The sequence below is a fragment of the Lissotriton helveticus genome, chromosome 7 (genome assembly GCF_964261635.1).
Source record: "Lissotriton helveticus chromosome 7, aLisHel1.1, whole genome shotgun sequence".
NCBI lineage: Eukaryota > Metazoa > Chordata > Amphibia > Caudata > Salamandridae > Lissotriton > Lissotriton helveticus.
The window spans coordinates 1091276319-1091292011 of NC_136068.1; the positions used below are offsets into that span (position 1 = coordinate 1091276319).

Consider the following 15693-nt stretch of genomic DNA (forward strand, 5'->3'; position numbering starts at 1 on the left):
TGCCGGAAGACCGCCAGGTGCAGCCTGCAGAAGAACATTCTTTACCTGAAGTCCAAGTAGGCGAGCGAAGAAGTTTGATCCCAAGTCGCCGATCACAACATAAAAGGCAATGCACGTCCCCAACATCAGCCCAATCATGCTGCAAATTGAAACAAGGGGAGTGAGAGGAGGTAAAACTGTGTTAGTGACATAGGAAGTCATGGTAACTGATACACTTGAACGTCAAAATTGTAGTGCAGTATTCAGATACTTTCTTGTTCACGTTTTGTGGCCCTTGTTAAGTCACAGGCAATGTGAAATCAATGAGATCACCATACACAACTCAATCGTAAGTAGGCTCAGTAAGGCAGCGTATGCAGAGTAGTAAAGCTAGCATAGGGTAGGGCTACAAGCTCTAAGAAACCACTGAAATTCTCAGAAAGTGAACAGACCTGATATGTTCTGATGCCAGTTCATCTCCAAGTTTCTGATCATATTTTCCAGAAATTAGAACCCAAGCTCTAAGCCTTATGTCCGAAGAGCAAAGACCATAACATCTTGGGTTTCCATGGGTGTCCGAGAATAGGGAGGGTTTACCAACAGCACTATTAAAATTCACCTGATCCAGCTTTTGAGACTGCCGACAGACTGTTTGGAAAAATATGGGAAGCTCAATTTTGGCTTATGCTCATTCATGTCCCAAATTTTGTGACAGAGCTTTGTGCCCGAGATCCGTATATGAACCTTAAAATTAAAAAAAACAGGCCATCTGAAGCAAGCAAACACAATCTAATCTGCTAGTTAAACTGCCCACTCAAAACCGCATCTAGGTTTCTCTCGAGCTACTTCTATCATCATTGCAATGAGAAGGCACAACAGTAATTTGCACAATCTACATCGAGACTGAATGGGGATTGCTCGGCAGAAAGTAAGCTATAGCCATAAAAATTGGTTCAATGGCTCAGTAGTAAATTGTTCAAATTAGAGATGTCTGCCTCTCGTCTGTCCCTTAGGTAGGGAAGGCAGGCACAGACCCATGACTCGTGTTGGAGGCTTCATTCCCCCAAAAGTCACTCAAAGAACTATACTGAAGATAATGGAAAATACAAGCAATATGAAAGGTTTACGCAAGCAATGCTCAGCCGAGGCTGCTGTTGTCAAAACATTCCCCAAGATACACATAAAGTGTCAACATGAGATGCTCAAGAAAGAGCAAATTCATTCACTTTAAATAGGAACAAGTTTAGAAATAAGAGCAAAGAATAGGGAACTGAGGGATATGGTAAACAAATGGATCAAAATAGAGTTATGTTTATTTTAGTAAACATCATGATAATTTAAGTGCAACTCACAGGCTTCCCCGAAAAACATTTCAGTTGAATGGAAGAGCGCATTAGTTTAAAGAGAGGGTTGATGGGTCTTAGGACACAAACCTAGATTTTAGGTCTGTGCGTCACTCTCTGACAAAGTCTTTGCATAGACCCAAAACCTAAGTGGTAATACGAGAGCCACCACCCAGCCTATTCTTTTTACACAAATTCTCCTATGCATCAGATTAGCACAAAAATCTTTTTTCGGTGCGTCTTTGGCCTTGTGGTCACAGTAAATGCATAACATACTCATTTTGATCAAGTGCCCGTTCATTTTTCCAGTCCATTTTATTGAGGGGTGCTCTCATTCCCGACCTTCAGTAAACCATCAATATAAAGGGAGTCGTTTCCCATCACACCTATCTGAAGAAATTCAAAACTAATAAAGAAATACGAATCTGAGACAAAGAAGAGCGTCACATTAAAAAGAGAAATCCTTCCACTGCAGGAGTACCTGGTTTCCACCAACATCTTCCCTGCTTTTCCGTAGGCATGAAAAGCTAGAAAGAAAGAAAATTATCTCATGTCAGTGTGCTATGATTCAGAGGGGACTTTCATTTCCCTTGACAGGTCAGTCACAACCCTAAGGCAGGGACTGAACACAGCACACATCACTGAGTCTTTTGGGGGTATGCTAAGTTTTATTTCTTGACAACATGAAAATTTGACCTTCTTTAACTTAAGTGCCTCTTATTACACATCAACCACTTGTGTCCCCCAAAACATACGAATATGCCCCTTCAAACACACACCCCACTATGTTTCCCTCACATCCCACCCACAACTGTCCCTTCTAAAGATACTTTACCTTAGCTCTCCTCTCAATCAGATCCACAACAACCAGCTCCCAGCAGACCTACCAAAAATCTCCAAATACACACCCAGCACCCACTACCCATCCTCCATCTTTCAATAAACAACCATTACATACTCCCCAAAAAACAGCTTTTACCAGCCCCTAAATATATGCCCGGTGTCAAGAGCCACCTCTGAGACTGGCACTGGAGAGGACTGATCAAATTAGTTGATAGAATTCAAAATACCAGCGGTCCAACTTATTCTGCAGTAATCAGAGTAAGAGGTTATTGGGTAATATAACTGTAATGTGGAGGCACTAGAACGGCGTGGTGTTTATGCAGAGGGAGACGAGCAGACTAGAGGGGAACAATACTTCCAGCACTCAGTGGCCACCAGGGTGTGTGGAAACAAGTGGCAATGTGGGTTAAGCAGTCAAAGCCTAATAAGCAAGCACGATAGATAGTGTAAGAGTGAGGAGGAATGAGAAACATAAATGGAACATCAGTGCTAATACGCGAGGTAGTGTGCAATATTCACACAAAGAAACCTGGAAGACCATGAAAGTGTGCAGCAAGAGTGAAACAGGACATGATGCATGTCCCGAAATGAAAGTTCCTAAATAGAGTATATGGTTGTAGAACAATGAGAGCCTACAGGAGCCCTCAAGGATGAACGTCCTTGATTTTAGGTTTGGGAAAATCAAGTTAACCAAAAGCTAGTTAAATGAAACTCAGTGATAGAACAAACTGATATAAAACACTTGATGTTGCAACTGTATTGTGTAGGACAGGATGACCTGAATTAATTCCCAGCAAAACATGAAAACGTAATCCCTTTGTTCAATAAATGGTGCAATCTTAGCAAACGTACAGAGCCCAGTTGTTTCATCAGCAGTCCCACTTATTTCCAAACACTGTGGGTGGGAACGAAAGGACCTCCATAAATGTTACATCTAGTCATAATAAGAACAGCTAAATCTGGGGCATAAGACACCAGGGGAAAGGGGAGGTGGAGCAATCATACACGCCTGCTTCAAGAACCAATACAGAAGTAGGAAGACAAGGAGGAGAGGGAGGTGATGGAGGCCAGAGAGCATTGTCAGCCACCCACGAATGGGTCTTGCAGAGGTTTTTGTTTTTTAAACCACTGAGAATTGAAACTTAATGCAATCTAGAGCATTTTCCCTTGCCTCGCTGACATTGGTACAGTCAGCAAGCTACAGGTCCAAATAGCTCACATCCAATCCTGCCAACTCTGAGCTCGTTATGGCTGGACTTCAAGTCCTCAGAGAAACGTAATCATGTTAGGTCACAAGATCAGGACTTGGCCCATGCATATTGTATACAGTTTGCCAGATCAAGTCATTTTCAAATCTAGAACCAGAGGATCCCATTTAGACTAAGCTTGGCATATGTCCAACTCAGTCCCAGCCTATTGAGCTTTCGCAAACACCGGCCAGTTGGAAATTCTCCTGATGGTCTTCCGAACCACTTCACTTCATAGTGAAAGTATTAAATACATCATCAAGAGCATGATCAAAACCATGTGCCTTACAAAAAAGTGCCTACAGGCCCAGATTCACTTATGCTTGCATCCCAGTACTGGACTTTGAACTGGATAATGGTATTGTGCAGGCACAGCCCAAACTTAATCATGTGATGGACTCTGTGGGAATAGAGCGAGGGGGCTGATGGGGGGTGGGGGAGGGGAGGCAGAGGAGGGTCGGGGAACTAAACTAGACCTGTGACGCTTTATTTTCTGTGACATCATAACACATAGTCAAGCCTATCTGTGACACCATGACCGCCCTAGTCTTGGATAGTTACATTATTTCGGTTCCTCAGTGTATATATACAGAAAGGTGGAGTATGATGGATGCATATTGAAGGAATCATGGCACCTGGGGTGTGGCGGTGGAAAAAGAAGCACACAGACAACAGAAGGGAGATGCACGTCTGTTGAGAAAACAAGCGTAGGGTTCCCTGTGTGTATAACTGATATAGGTTGGCTTTGAAAATGTCTGAAAGGCACATAAGTGCCGCCAGGCGCATGCTGGGATAGTCAGCATGCTGTGAACACTCTAGTCTATTAGGAACATAATGTTAGGGCAATTCAGTCACGAGTATCCCATCAGACATCATCATACTGAGTACGGTTGGTTGTACTGGATGAAGTGGCTAGTTGAGAATTAGGTGATTTCCGAAAAGTTGATTGCTCCAAAATGGAACCTTTTGTTTTGTTTGACATGTGACTCACTCTGCTCAGTTTAACCGGAACAAGAGCACAAACTTTGAAATGCATTACACTTTGGATGCCTAAACCCAAACAAAGTAAGAAATCCTTTCACCCACCCTTAATACAAGGCTGCTAAAAACTTCAAACTCAATCGTGAATCAGTCATGTTAAAAATGTACAAAGCAGTATGCTCACCTAGGCCAGCGTATGTTCTGCGCTTGCTGAGGTTGGCCGATTTCACCAAGAACATACAGGACTGGTGGGTCATCCAGGAACATAAGAGAAGCAGCAGTGCCCCCAGCAGAATGCCACACTACAAACGACATAAGATTGCATGAATAAGAGCGTGGCTGCTTTTAGAGGAACTCAAGCATTCAACATTTTCAAATGGAAGGTACATACATCGTTTTTTTCTTTATTAGTGCCAGACGGAGAAAAAAACCACATTTAGACATTTAGCACCTATAAACACTACTGTGTTAAAATGTAAGGGTAGCAGGGATAGTATGGCGATGTTCATCGCCCAGAGCTACATGCGTATCATACTAAAAAAAACAAGCAGCTCAATGGTAGTATTTAAAAACCTTTAACACTTTTATAAAGCGGGTAAATGACGTATTACCAACTCTGCCCACTGAAGTATTATACAAGTAGTACATGTAGCATAAATCCAAATACATATCACTACAACACAACACATCATCACACAATAAGTAAAGATCTAATCCTACTGTCCTGTTACTTTGTTGAATATTTTTCAGCCTAAATATTTGATAAAAATGGTCTTTTAAACCCCAAGCAATTAATTCCACACAATTCTTATAAAGAAAAAGAATACATTTCATTAATATGATATCAACACTGAGGTTGCTTTTCTTCTTTCTTCAAAACAGATTAGGAGTCTGAGAGCCTCTTGGTTTCTGCGACATTTTCTTGGGATTCTGAGACAATCAGCGGTTACTGAGCAGCATCCCGTGTGAGGAATCATTGACCCATGGCCGGTTTTAGGGCAGTGCGACTGGTGTGGTTGCACTGGGCGCTGACCTATGGAGGATGCGCTTGCCTCCTGGGTGGGCGCTGTATTTAGCAATAACTTGTGATTGGAGAGATGAGGGGCACTTTTGCCCAGTGGTAGTGAGGGAATCCGAGGAGGTGGTCATGAGGTATGGGGGCGCCAAAAATAAATTTCGCACTGGGTGCCACCAGCGCTAAAGCCGGCCCTGCATTGACCACTGATGTAGCAGGGACACCAGTATTCTTTCATTCTGGACTGAGCAGTCTAATGGCAATCTTTCGGCACTGGATTCTCCAGGGATGTGTATTCGATGTTTAGTCATAATGTGTTTCGGATTCAAAACTCACATACAGCATAAACAAGCATTTACAATGCAACGGTTTCGCCTTTGCAAAAGTTTGAGCTTTTGGCATTGCAAATGACAAAATTTTTATTTATGTTTTGGTTTTCAAAACAGATAAATAAATGAATGCCAATAGCTTAATCTCTCTCAAATCTCACGTATCTACGCGAGTTTGAGCTATTGACATTGTAAATATCGCGTTTTATTTATGTTTCAAAAACACACACAGAGCCACACACACACAGAGCCACACACACACACACAGAGCCACACACACACAGATCCACACACACACACAGACACACACACACAGAGCCACACACACAGAGCCACACATACACACAGCCACACACACACACAGAGCCACACACACACACAGAGCCACACACACACACAGAGCCACACACACACACAGAGCCACACACACAGCCACACACACACACACACAGCCACACACACACAGAGCCACACACACGGAGCCACACACACGGAGCCACACACACGGAGCCACACACACGGAGCCACACACACACCCCCACACACACGCAGGTGTGCGCCAGCGCGTACCCTGTGAGGTGTTGGACTGATTTGGTGAGAAGTGGCTTTGCCAAAAGTATTGTGAGGAGCTTGGTGGAAATTCTCGACCATGTGCAGGCCCTTCAGGTAATCTGTCCTTCATGCAGGCCAGTCAGAGGTGCATCATACGTAGCTAAGCTTGTGGTAACCAGTTCGATGCCCCTCCACTTGAAGTTCCCATGGTCCTTAGTGAGCTTCGCCTTGTGAGTTATGGACTTTTTGCTTCTGCTGGAACTTGCCAAGTCGTGCGAGGGCCGTGGGCTTCGTGATGGTACAGGTGAGCTTTAGAGCCTCTTTGCGCGTTCTCACCTGGTTTTGCAAGAACAGAGACCTTAGATATAGTCGCCTTTGACCCAGCAACACAGGGCAGCAGCAAATATTGTGCCCTGCTGATTCTGTACGGTACTGACACAGGCGACATCCCTTGTTCCCAGACACACTGTGTTTCCAAAGGGTCCTGAAGTCCAGAATTGGCAGTGCGTGGAGCCTAGTTTTCAATATGTTCCGGAGGGCTGTCCTCCCCAGCCCTGCTTTCAAGTAAGGTTGACTTACTGTAATTTTATGTCACTGGATGAGGCCCTCAGCGCCAGGGATATAGGTATGCCACTTTTGACCTCGGTGGCATGACCTGACAGCAGACATATATGCACGCTGCACCTGCACATGAAAGCGCGGACGCCAGCAGCAGGCCCATGTTTAGAACATGCCTACATGGACTGCGGACATGCGCTCCTGACCCTAGGCACTCTGCCCATCGGTGGCATGCCCTCCATCCACAGACGCCACAGCTTTACCCCTGTTGCTTCCACCCTCCCCCCAGCTGTCCTTCCACTTGGTGGTAGAACCACGTCCGAGGCTCGGTGACAGGCTACAGAGGGCATGAGAAGGATGAAACCTGCAGCATGCCACGTGCTTCCTTTGTGTGGGGTGCACGCGTGCAGCCACGGATGCAAGGGCACATACACACGAGAGCAATGCGAACCAGCCTCTCAAGGCACAAGAGCACATGAGCACAAGACTCGAGCCCCACTTACCGGGACTCAGCAGCAGGTCTCTTCTCCGTCACCCGGGCCCCCCTCCTGGGGCCCGGGGCTTCACCGCCATGCTGGGGGAGGCGGGGTAGGCTCCCGTCCTCCCCGCTCACCTGCAATGCTTTCTCTCCTGTCTGGTGCCATCACGGGGCTTTCCTCTACGCATGGGAGCCCCGCAGCACAGCTCACGCCGCAGTCTCTGCAGCCGGCGAGGTTCCAGGCTGCTTCCGTTCCCGGGGCTCCCTCCAGCACATGGGAGCCCCGACGACCAGCCGCCATGCTCCTCTTCTTTTTCCGGGGCTCCCTCAGCACACGGGAGCCCCGCAACAGGCCACACTTCCTCTTCCTCGGGCCAGCGGCGGCGGGCGGGACTTCCTGCCGGATTGCAGGCCCCGCACCCGTCCCGGCAGAAGATGCCTGCCTTCCAGTTTCACGGAGGGCCAGAAGGATGGTTACAAGTAAAAAGAATAAAGAACAGACAGTAAAAAGCATTGGCAAATAACGTGTTGCCCCCCCAGCCCAGAGAATGAAGCAACTTCTGAGTAGGCCGATGTGCACATGTGGTCGGACAAACTGCAGTCAGCGCAAGAGAGCCTTCGTGGCTGAAGTGTGCTGACCCGCCGCCCCCAGGATGCAAAGGGTTAATTATCGCAGTAGAACAGACCAAAAGTGACCCCCAAAGTCCCCCATGTCTGCCCATGTATGTCTTTGTGGAAGAAGAGAAAATCGTGGAGAGAGATGCAGGGGTAATGAGCAAGAGCGAAACGAGCATCTTGTATATAACCCACCCGCCCCAGCTCCGTGAAAAAATGGCGGCGCAAACATAGTGACAAAAAAACCAAAATAAGACAACACCCACCGCCGCATGATGTAAACAAAGGGGCGGAGAGAGAAAAAAATCAGCGGAACGCCCACAAATCTGCTCGGACAATTACGGACAGATCTCTCTTCCAATGGCTAGCCTCCATTTATGGAGCTAGCCAATGGAAGAGAGAGGCGGGAGAAAGCCCCGTACTGTTAAACAAAAGATTTTGCCTGCGGGACACTGCTGCGCAGTGGACGCCAGGCGAAACCTAAAAAGCAGGAAACACTCAATGCCCAACCTCTGCTATATCTTCAAATATGAATAGAAGCTTCGATTATCTGTAAAAATACATATGTTAGTTTTCTGGAAACACGGAGTTTGCCTTAGACTTGATGCAGTTTTTCTATCAGGGGAAATACAATGTTTAAAAACAGGTGTTGCCCTTGGCAGAGTTTTAACTGCGATAAAATGATTGAGGTAATGTGTAAATAAGTTTTCTCTATTGTTTAGAGGGCACACCTTCAAACAATAAAGAATATTCTCAAGTACCAGTAACTAACAAGCATTTACAATGCAATAGGTCTCGCAGCATTAAAGTTTGAGTTACTGGCATTGTAAATGACAATGCTTTGCATGAATTATTTTTTTTTATTTGCAATTGGTATGTTTAGAGATAATTGGGGGGAGGGACCACTGTTCAATAGCTGACTAGCAAAGAAATAAAGGTTTTTACAATGGCCAGGGACAAAAACACCAATGTGGAAAAGGCCGTGTCTAACACTTATACGTAAATATTCCCTGCAGTTCCTAAATATAAATACTCGCTAACTATGTCATACTAACAAAAGACATAGGTTGCTATAGTGTTTCCAGGTAAGTAAACATACACGACGTCCACTACCCACACTATTCTTTGATGCTTGCACAAGTGCCACCATTGCCTACCTAACGTTTGTTCTTGTGCCTGAGTGTCTAGCATATATTGCAGTATTATACCTCTAATTGTACTTTGTTTTCTCTTGTAACCTGCACACTTGTCACTTTTTCCTCCTGTAATGCAGTGTTCGCTACCTCGTGCATTTTGTTCGCTCACAATTGTCACTTTTGCCTCATGTAACTTAACGTCTGCTTTTGCCTCCTGAAAGTGTCTGTATTTCTGAGCCTCCCTTTAAACTCGCAAATAAGTTCCCTAAATATTATAGGAGAGGATAAATTACTATTCTACCATTATTCTTCGTTTGCTTGCACAAAGTGTTTGTGGGTCTTGAAGTACTTTGGCCAAATAGGGAGACTAAAAATACCAGCATGCAAGTGCCCATGCCATGTGTGAAATACTTTCACGTGCACGTCAGAGTCTGGGGGCATAGACACATAGTTGCTTTTCCAGACGGAGCACCGGCTCTGAGAACAGATGGAGAGGGTGTCCCTGGAATTAGGAGCTTCCAAAGTTAGCTTCAGTTGCTGTGCTGAGTAAATATAGGCCTTGTTCGCTAGGCCTTTGTAATGGAAGTCAACAGACATAGTCAATGACCACAAGTGTTTAACTTGTAGCAGTGCAGAGTGATATGGTGTAGATTGTGTGACTAATTTCTCATATAAATACGAATATGTTTTGTTTGTCCTGCAAATGGTGGCAGGTGAATTAGTTAAACGTGCAGCTAGCTGCCAGACAACAGCCAACTGGTTCGCACCATCTACTTATGTGTGGTCTGCTCAATACCGGCTTCTCGTTTTTTTTTTAACTGGTTCACTCTTGCCAGGATGCCCATCACACAGTTTTGTTTTATGGGTTAATCTTGCCCGTGGTCAGTCCCTGTGCCTTCAATGTGCCAGATTATTGAAGGTGTGTGCTTGGATCTAGTAACTGTGATTTATAGGACCGCCCGATTCTTTGGCTGCGTCCGATTCTTGCCTGGAGCAAGAATTGGACGCAGCCAAAGAAGTTTAAAAACAGGTATTCTTGGTCTTAACAATAGCCTGCTTTTGTACTTTGTTTAATTTTCTCCTCATGTATCATTACTGTTACTATTGTGAAGCGCTCTGACGCCTTCGGGTAAAGTCTGCGCTATATAAAAAACGCATAAATAAAATAAATAAGGATGGGGCTGCTGGGCTGCTGGACCCTGCGTGGCCTAGGGGCCTAGGCTGGTGTCGGCTTCAGCTCGCCTACCTTTGCTTGCTGAGTCAGCCAGTGCATCACGCCGTCACCGTGTCTTGTGCTGCTCTTCAAGGGCTAGGGCTGGGGCTGGGTCTGGGCCTGGGCGCTGCCGCAAGTTAGCTGTGGTGTAGCCTGGGTGGGAGGCAGTGGCCGGCAGCAGCAGTGACACCGCTCCTCACCAGTCCACCAGTAACATCACCACACACCGTCCGCCGCCCCGGGGCCCGCGCCGAAAGCAAAGAGAGCGTGCACTACTCACGTGACGTCAGCCCCCAGCATATATGGGAAGCGCGAGGGGGCAGCAAATGAATTAGTGTGACAACCAGATTAGATAACACACTCACAACAAGCAAGAATGTAGCAAGGAGGACTGAGCCAGGCCTGCAGCCCCAATCATTTAATGGATGCCAGACCTATGCTAAGGCTGCCTTCTGCTCTAGGGGTGGGCGGGGTCATCATGTGCCTGCGCAGAGGCAGGCCCACCAATCATCGGACCGGCTCCCACTCCCTCCAGTGACTGTGCGCGATGCGCTCGTGCACATCGGCAGCTCCGAGACTAAAATGGAGACTGACTCACGCGCGCGACCAAATCCCATGCGCGCATGGCCAGCTCTTGTCTCTCCCTCTCCCATTGACGATGCTGCGCGCGTGGCCAGCTCTTGTCTCCACTCGTTGTCGGCTGAGCCGACGACTATAGTTCTCTGCAAGAACGCGCTTCGCGCGCTTTTAGCAGAGACCTAAAAAGAACAGTTTAATTTGTGATTCCATGAATAACAAGCTTTGGAAATGCAATAGGTCTCACATTTGCTGGAGTTGGAGCTATCGGCATTATAAATGTCAACTTTTTTTTACCTATGCAATAGGTATGCCCCACCCTCCTTACTAAAATAAAGAACTCTGTTGTTTTTATTTTTTCATGTAGTACACCTGCAATGGTTCAGCAGTGCTGGGAGGGAAAATGGTAGTTCCAACTCCAGTTAAAACAAGCAGTGTTGCGAGGGTGCAGTACCACTGGCTGTCACTGGGTGTCCATTAGGACCACTTTTGGCCACATATGGTACTGCACCCTGCAACATGTCTAGGCAAAGGAGAGCTGCCGACTGGTGTTAGGCTCAACATCCCGTGATAATGGGCTGATTGTTTAATTTCCCCAAGCCCATGGCTAGGTGTCCTATATAAATAAAAGAGCCTGTAAAGTAACAAAAAAAACGAACAAAACATTTGTGGCCCGAGGGGTGGTGGGGGCCTGCAAGTAGTGTTGTGGGAGGGTGTGAGGGGAGGCACAGGGAGAATAAGGAAATGAAGCAACCAAAGCAGTGTTGTGGGAGGGGGAGGGGTGGCACAGGAGATAAAGAAATGGTAAGCAAATGATGCAACAGAAGTTTCACTGCACAAGTAAGCAGAACAGTTAACAGGAAAAGAGGCAGGCCAACTAAAAAAAGAGTTCTCTTTAAGTATAGCTATCCTGAACAGTAAGAACACATGTAAGAGGGCCAGTCCTCATGGAGGAATACAAAATTCGAGAAGGAGGGCGTGCTAAGTGTATTTGATGATGAAAAGCCAGCATTTCTAAAGGACAGCAACAGGTGCAATGAAAAAGATTGGTGTTTTTTCAAGCCCCTATCCTAGATACAGCATGTCCAGGGCTCGACAAATCCACTCGCCTGCTCGCATTTGCGAGGGAGAATGGATGAGGACGAGCTATTTTTAGGTCCTACTCGTCCTTTCTGGCGAGTAGGAAGACAAACTAACTTTTGTCCTCGGTCTTTGGAAACAGAGCAAAAGTGACAAGATAACAAGATATAAAGGCGTTTCTATTGCTCATTAAGGGACTGGGCAATAAAGATGCCTTTAAATCTTGTTAACTTGTCACTTTTGCTCCGTTTTCAGAGACAGAGGTCAAGTAGGTTGCAGTTGGGTCGAGGGGATTTTCCAAGTTACTAGACCTGAAGGACTAGTACAATTTTTCAGATTTGTCGAGCCTTGATGTCTTGAAGAGACGGCGCAAGCGCTGCCTAGGGAGACCTAAAAACAGACGGTGCTAGTACCAAGTGCAGACCCATCAAAATGCCTTCTTAGCATGCTGGATGAGGAACCCGATACAGAACAGCTACATTATTGCTATCCTAATACAGCTAATACCAGCACTAAAAACACACCTGCTACAAACCCACACAATACTGATCACTCTTCTACCAAACAAAGTCCCACTATCACCAAAGGCCACTCACTAAACTGTCTACTAATAAATGCTCGATCCCTCTCTAAAAACAAGCATCACATCTACGACCTTCTCACCGATGCAAAACCAGACATACTATTCAAAACCAAATCATGGTTGGGAGAAGATATGGCTCCAGTCCTGCATGAAGCCATTCCTCTAGGCTATCAATTAATCACCCAAAATCGTATAGCCAAAAAAGGAGGTGGCCTAGCTGTTGTATTCAGGCAAACAATACATATCACTAAAATTGACAACATCTCCATAAAGAATTGTGAGGCTCTTCTAGCAAGATGCAATCCTACACCGTCTTCCTCCTGTAACTTCCTGCTCCTTTACAGACCTCCACCTAGCAAGGCAACATTCCCAGACGCACTTCTAGACACAGTTTAAAACCTGATAACAATACACTCCAACCTATGCATTCTGGGTGACCTTAACATTTGGTTTGATAAACCCAATATGACCCATCCAAAAACAATATCACCGGCCTAGACGCATTGACCCTGCATCAGATTGTCCACAATCCGACACACACCGCTGGACATATCCTAAATGTCATTTTTGCTAATACTGAACTAGTTACCTTTCAAACTATAACTCCAGTCACATGGTCAGACCAATCAATCAATCAATCAATCAATCAAGTAATTTGTAAAGTGCACTACATACCGGTGAGGGGTTTCAAGGCGCTGGGGGGGGGGGGGGGGGCTGCTGCTGCTATTGGTCAAAGAGCCAGGTCTTGAGTTGTCTCCTGAAGGTCAGCAGGTCTTCGGTTTGTCGTAGGTAGGGGTGGGGGGGTGTTCCAGGTCCTGGGGGCGCGATGGAAGCAGGATCTGCCTCCGGAAGTAGTTCTACGGATGCGCGGGACAGTGGCCAGGGCGTGGTCAGCAGAGTGGAGTTTCCTGTTGGGTACGTAGAAGAAGAGCCGATTGTTGAGATAGGCTGGTCCGGTCTTGTGAAATGCCTTGTGTGCGTGGATCAGGAGGTTGAAGGAGATTCTCCTGTCGACGGGGAGTCAGTGCAGGTTCCTCAGGTGGGGGGTGATGTGGTCGCGGCGCGGGACATCGAGGATCAGGCGTGCAGAGGCGTTCTGGATTCTCTGCAGTCTGTTGATGAGCTTGGACGAGGCTCCGCGTAGAGGGCGTTTCCGTAGTCGAGTCTGCTGCTGACTAGGGCCTGGGTGACTGTTTTCCTTATGTTGGTCAGGATCCATCTGTAGATCTTGTGGAGCATGCAGAGGGTTTTGAAGCAGGTGGAGGAGACAGCGTTGACTTGTTTGGTCATGGTGAATTTCGAGTCGAGGATGACTCCCAGGTTGCGTGCGTGGTCGGTGGGGGCCCTCAGAGACGTGGGCTACCATGAGTCGTCCCATGCTGAGGGGTTGGACCAGAGGATGAGGATCTCCGTCTTGTCTGTGTTCAGTTTAAGGCGGCTATCCTCCATCCAGTCTGTGACGGCCTTCATTCCCTGGTGGAGGTTGGATTTGGTGGTGAGAGGGTCGTTGGTGAGGGAGAGGATCAGTTGAGTGTCATCGGCGTAGGAGATTATGTTGAGGTCGTGTTGTCGGGCGATGCGTGCTAGTGGTGCCATGTAGACGTTGAACAGCGTCGGGCTGAGGGAAGATCCTTGAGGGACGCCGCAGATGATCTAGGAGGCATCGGACCTGAACGGGGGGAGGCGGACTCTCTGAGTTCTGCCGGAGAGGAAGGAGGTGGTCCAGTCCAAGGCTTTCTCCCGGATCCCTGCGTCTGGGAGTCGCGTACGTAGTGTGCGGTGGCAGACCATGTTGAAGGCGGCGGAGAGATCCAGGAGGATGAGGGCCGCCGTCTCGCCGTTGTCTAGAAGGATCCTGATGTCGTCTGTGGCGGCGATGAGGGCGGTCTCGGTGCTGTGGTTGCTGCGGAATCCTGATTGGGATAGGTCCAGGATGCTGTTGTCTTGGAGGTGACGGGTGAGCTGGGTGTTAACTATCTTCTCGATGACCTTTGCTGGGAACGGAAGCAGGGAGATGGGTCGGAAGTTCTTGAGATCCGCCTTGGGTTTCTTGAGCAGGGCGTTGATCTCTGCGTGCTTCCAGTTCTCAGGGAAGGTGGCGGTCTTAATGGAGAGGTTGATGATTCTGTGCAGGTGGGGTGCGATGAGCTGCTGGCTTTGTTGAAGATGTGGTGCGGGAGAGGGTCGGACGGGGATCCGGAGGGGATTGTTCCCATGGTCTTGATTATGTCCTCGATGCTCACGTTGGCCCAGGTTGTCAGGTTGTCAGGGTGTCGTGGGCGGTGGGGTGCGGTAGGTCTGGTGCGGCGAGGTCTGCAGGAGTCGTCCGGGGTTTGAAACTGTCATGGATGTTGGTGATTTTCCGGTGAAAGAAGGTGGCGAGGGAGATGCACAGGGCTTGCGATGGTGGGATGTCGCACTGGCTTGCCTTCCAACAAAAAACAACGCCAAGCGACTCACCTAAAACTACCTTACATCCATCCAACTATCGGCCGTGGAACAAACTCAATTTGGAACACTTGGAAACACAACTAACATCCAGTACAAATCTGGAAAGCATAAATTCTGTTCAAAATCTATATGAGTGGCTACTGGAAGCTTTTGATATCCTGATACCACTCAAAACCGCACAACAGAACAAAAGAAAAAAGCGCCTTGGAGAAACATAGAAATAAAAGACATAAAACAACAAATTAGAAAGCTGCAACGTACCTAGCTCAAAACAAACGCCAAACAAGACAAACTTCACCTACAGAAAATTAACAGATTATACAAGTCTTCTATCAAAAAAGCTAAGAAAAGGTACTATTCAGACATAATTCAAAACGCTAAAATGTGCAAATAAAGAATTCTATGAAATACTCAATGAATTTCGCAAACCAAATTGCCTGGACGGAACTCATCCTGTTACTCAAGATTTCACAAACAACCTGGCAAATCATTACACGAACAAAGCAGACACATTGGAATCATACTTAAAACAGAAAAAAAGCACCAGCACTAACCCTTGTACAAAACAACAATCCAAGAATGCTCTAATCAAGCCTCTCCATTCCTTCCGACACATCTCACACGATGAATTTATGGACCTGGTTAAAGCAAGCAGGCCTGCCGGCAGCCCTTCTGACCCCTGTCCGCCACAAACTTTCAAGACAATTCTTTTAA

General features: G+C 46.8%; 1 protein-coding gene across 2 annotated transcripts in view; it reads right to left on the bottom strand.

The window, feature by feature from the left end:
- Nucleotides 1-15693, bottom strand: part of SLC38A10 (solute carrier family 38 member 10) — a 433558-nt gene that overhangs the window by 346105 nt on the left and 71760 nt on the right. For both annotated transcript variants that reach the window (XM_078654197.1, XM_078654198.1), the window contains exons 2-4: nucleotides 4578-4695; nucleotides 1804-1849; nucleotides 46-139 (exon numbers count right to left, since the gene is read on the bottom strand). In XM_078654197.1, the coding sequence (XP_078510323.1) occupies nucleotides 46-139; nucleotides 1804-1849; nucleotides 4578-4695 (258 nt within the window). The remainder of the gene's footprint in view (nucleotides 1-45; nucleotides 140-1803; nucleotides 1850-4577; nucleotides 4696-15693) is intronic.